The 2984-nt window shown below is 56.7% G+C and overlaps 2 protein-coding genes across 4 annotated transcripts in view; one reads left to right on the top strand and one right to left on the bottom strand.

Moving 5' to 3' along the window:
• SNX22 (sorting nexin 22) overlaps nucleotides 1-2520 on the top strand; it is a 3800-nt gene extending 1280 nt beyond the window's left edge. For 2 of the 3 annotated variants that reach the window (XM_040643129.1, XM_040643127.1), the window contains 4 exons: nucleotides 537-631; nucleotides 1015-1047; nucleotides 1283-1350; nucleotides 1815-2520. In XM_040643129.1, the coding sequence (XP_040499063.1) occupies nucleotides 537-631; nucleotides 1015-1047; nucleotides 1283-1350; nucleotides 1815-1936 (318 nt within the window). In that variant the 3' untranslated portion in view covers nucleotides 1937-2520. The remainder of the gene's footprint in view (nucleotides 1-536; nucleotides 632-1014; nucleotides 1048-1282; nucleotides 1351-1814) is intronic. The other variant, XM_040643128.1, reaches the window with a different exon arrangement.
• Nucleotides 2399-2984, bottom strand: part of PPIB (peptidylprolyl isomerase B) — a 5298-nt gene continuing 4712 nt past the window's right edge. Inside the window, exon 5 of the mRNA XM_008708616.2 lies at nucleotides 2399-2736. Coding sequence (XP_008706838.2) covers nucleotides 2614-2736 — 123 coding nt within the window. The 3' untranslated portion in view covers nucleotides 2399-2613. The remainder of the gene's footprint in view (nucleotides 2737-2984) is intronic.

The raw sequence follows: 2984 nt of genomic DNA, 5'->3' as shown, positions 1-2984 counted from the left end.
GGTGAAGGGGACCCACCTCTCCAGCATGCTGTTTACTACCTCACTTTTATTTTTTTTATTTTTAACTGTTTATTTTTTTAAATATTTTTTTAGTATGTTAGTCACCATACAGTACATCCCTAGTTCTTTACACCAACCCTCAATTTTCTGAGCAGTAATGGGTCCCAACAGGCCTCTGTGTATTGATAGAATGGGATGAGGTAACACGGAGGCAGGTGGTTTCAGTTCAATGAAAGCTAGTTCTCTCTTTCCTGCAGGGTGAGGGCCTGCGGTACCCTCAATGCTGAGGATTTGGGTGGGGATCCTTCCCCCTCTTCCCCACACAGTGATGCCAGGTTCCACAGGCCGGGTTGGCTTCCTGGGCTTACAACCCATGTAGTCACCCAGGGCCCAGTGCTCAGAAGGGCCCCAAGTTTGGTTTAATGCTCTCTCTTGAAATTCTTAAGGCATTTTGGAAGGCCCCCATCTCTCCATTTTGCACCTGGCTCTCTGTTACACAGCTGGGTCTGATTACAGGTGCCCTCTGATCTCTCCAGGGTGTCCTGTACCTGAACCAGGATGTGCCCAAGGAGTTACTGGAATTCCTGAATCTTCGGCACTTCCCCACAGACCCTAAGGCCAGCAGCTGGGGGTGAGCTCCTCTGGGGGCCATGGCGGGGCAAGAGAGAGGGGCCCGGGTGCTGGGGCGACAGGGTCTCTCTGCAGCAAGCAGGTGAGGAAAGGTTTTAGAGGCCAAGCCCTTTCCCTTCTTACATCGGCCAGGCACGGGCCTGCTGCTTCTCTGAGAGTGACCTCCCTCATTAGCTTTCTTGGCCTGGGTAGAGGGGCTATTTTCTGGACAGTCTTGGTTACCCCAGCCACCTCCGGAACTGAGCTTGTTACAAATAGAAGCAGTGGTCCCCTGGGAGGTGAAGTGCTGGGCTTGCGTGTCTCCACCCCTTCCTCACGCGCCTGCCTCCCCCCACCCCCCACCCCCACACCAACCGCAGCTCACAGCGCGTCTCCTCTTTTCAGCGCCCTGGGGGAGTTCCTGCCGAATGACAGCAGGCAAGTCAAAGCCCCTGCCGCCGGCTCCTGTTGCCCCCTAGTGGCCGTGCGTCGGGGGCGGCCTGCGGCCGTCTGGCCTATCTATCTCTCCCTCCTCCCACCCCAGCCATCCAGGTTTCTGTTGGTGCCTCTTGAGCCCACGTCCCAGTCACTTTGCCTTTTTGGGTGCTTAGTGATCTTAATCCCTGGTTTCTACCCTGCCTCTCCCTCACTGTTCAGGACTCTTCCCTCCTAGCTCCCAGCTGCACCACCGGCCTGTTGTCAGCTTCCGCGTGGATCCCTACATTTGCAGTCCATCCCCAGGTGAGGGGGGCCTCTGACCTATAATCCATCTATAGGGCCAAGGTACCAGGGTGGGAGTCGGGGGTCAATGTGCCATTTCCCAGCTCAGGACCTCCAGGCAGCATCTCATGCCTACTGTCTTCCTTTGAGGCCACACCAGTCCTGCTGTTCCTATAGCCTGCTCTGTATTCTCTTTCAGAAAGCAGATGTAGTGAAATAAACTTGGCTCTCCTGGTCTCCATTCTTCACCAGCCTGGCTTTACCAAGCTAATGTGAATAGAATGTGAGCGGGGCATGCCAAGGCCTCACTTGTGGGGGCCAGCTGTTACCTATGGCCTTGGCAGGGACCTCTATTCCTGAGGAGGGGGCTGAGCCTATGGGCTCAGGAGCTCAAAGAACTACAGGCCCGAGGCTAGGCCCACCCCACATCTTTTCTTCTCCTGCAGTCCCCTACCCCTTCCTCCTGTTTTCTTTCGGTCCCACAGAGCCTCTGCCCAACGTGGTGGTGAGTGGTGTGCTCCAGGGCCTCTATGGCACCAGCAACAGGCCAACGGAAGCTCAGCCAGAGGCATCTTGTGACCCTACTCCTTTGCCACCGATGCCCTGACCAGCCCACAGGCCTACGGGCCACCTGCCAGGACAGGCATGTGCCTCAGTGTATGTGCCCCCTTCTCCGAGGAGGCTGGGTTCCCCCCCCNCCCCGCCCAGACCCAGGATTTACCCACCCCAGGTGCCAGGGCAGGGACAACAGGGATAAGGAATAAAGGGAGAAGTCCTTTAGAGGTAGGCTATGGAGAGGCCGAGGTGTACTTCTTCATCTACACCAGAAGGGGGCAGGGGACAAGCAAAGGTTTAGGCACCCTCGTAGCAAAGATCAGAAGCACGAAGCAAAAGCTCCTGCTTGCTAGTTGTGCAGTTACCCTGGGGAAAGAGGGTTCAGACCAGAGTCCCTGAAGGGGACAGGCACCCCTTGCCACAGGAATCCCAGACGTGCTGCGACAGGGACTTGAGAAGGTGCTTCAGGCCCAAGAACCCAGCCCACACGCTGGTTATAAAAAAAAAAAAAACCCACCATTTTTTTTTTAATTGGTCGGCATTGGTAGGACTTTGTTACAAAACCAGGCCGGTAGGTAGGCCTGCGGAATGTAAAGGGAGGGGTCCGCTCCGTCAGATGCCAGCACGAGGACCAATGCAGCACGGAGCCCTGTGGCGGGCGGTCTTCACCCGTGGGAAGGCAACAGGGCCGCACAGACGGTGCTTCAAAGGGCAGAGGTCCCTGGGGCCCTACTCCTTGGCGATGGCAAAGGGCTTCTCCACCTCGATCTTGCCACAGTCTGCGATCGTCACATCCTTCAGGGGCTTGTCCCGACTGTCGGTCTTGGTGCTCTCCACCTTCCGTACTACCTCCTGGGAAGGAAGGCAGAAGAGCACAGTGAGTCAGGAGGTCCACCCCTCAAGGGAGAAAGACCCCAGAATATGGCCGGGGAAGGCTGAGCTCCCCGTGGGATGAACAGCATGCAAACCTTGAGGCACCCAAATGCTAAGGGAATCCTAGGCAGGGAGAGCCCAGCTTTGACGAGAGGATGGAGCAGTTTCGATCCTCTGCCGTGTGACCAGCTGAGCTAAGGGCGAGAAGGACGGGGGGGGGGGGCAAC

This window comes from Ursus maritimus, unplaced genomic scaffold (genome assembly GCF_017311325.1).
Source record: "Ursus maritimus isolate PB19 unplaced genomic scaffold, ASM1731132v1 scaffold_27, whole genome shotgun sequence".
In the NCBI taxonomy this organism is placed as follows: domain Eukaryota; kingdom Metazoa; phylum Chordata; class Mammalia; order Carnivora; family Ursidae; genus Ursus; species Ursus maritimus.
Note: the sequence above shows the minus strand (reverse complement) of the source record. Positions and strands in the feature narration are given on the sequence as shown.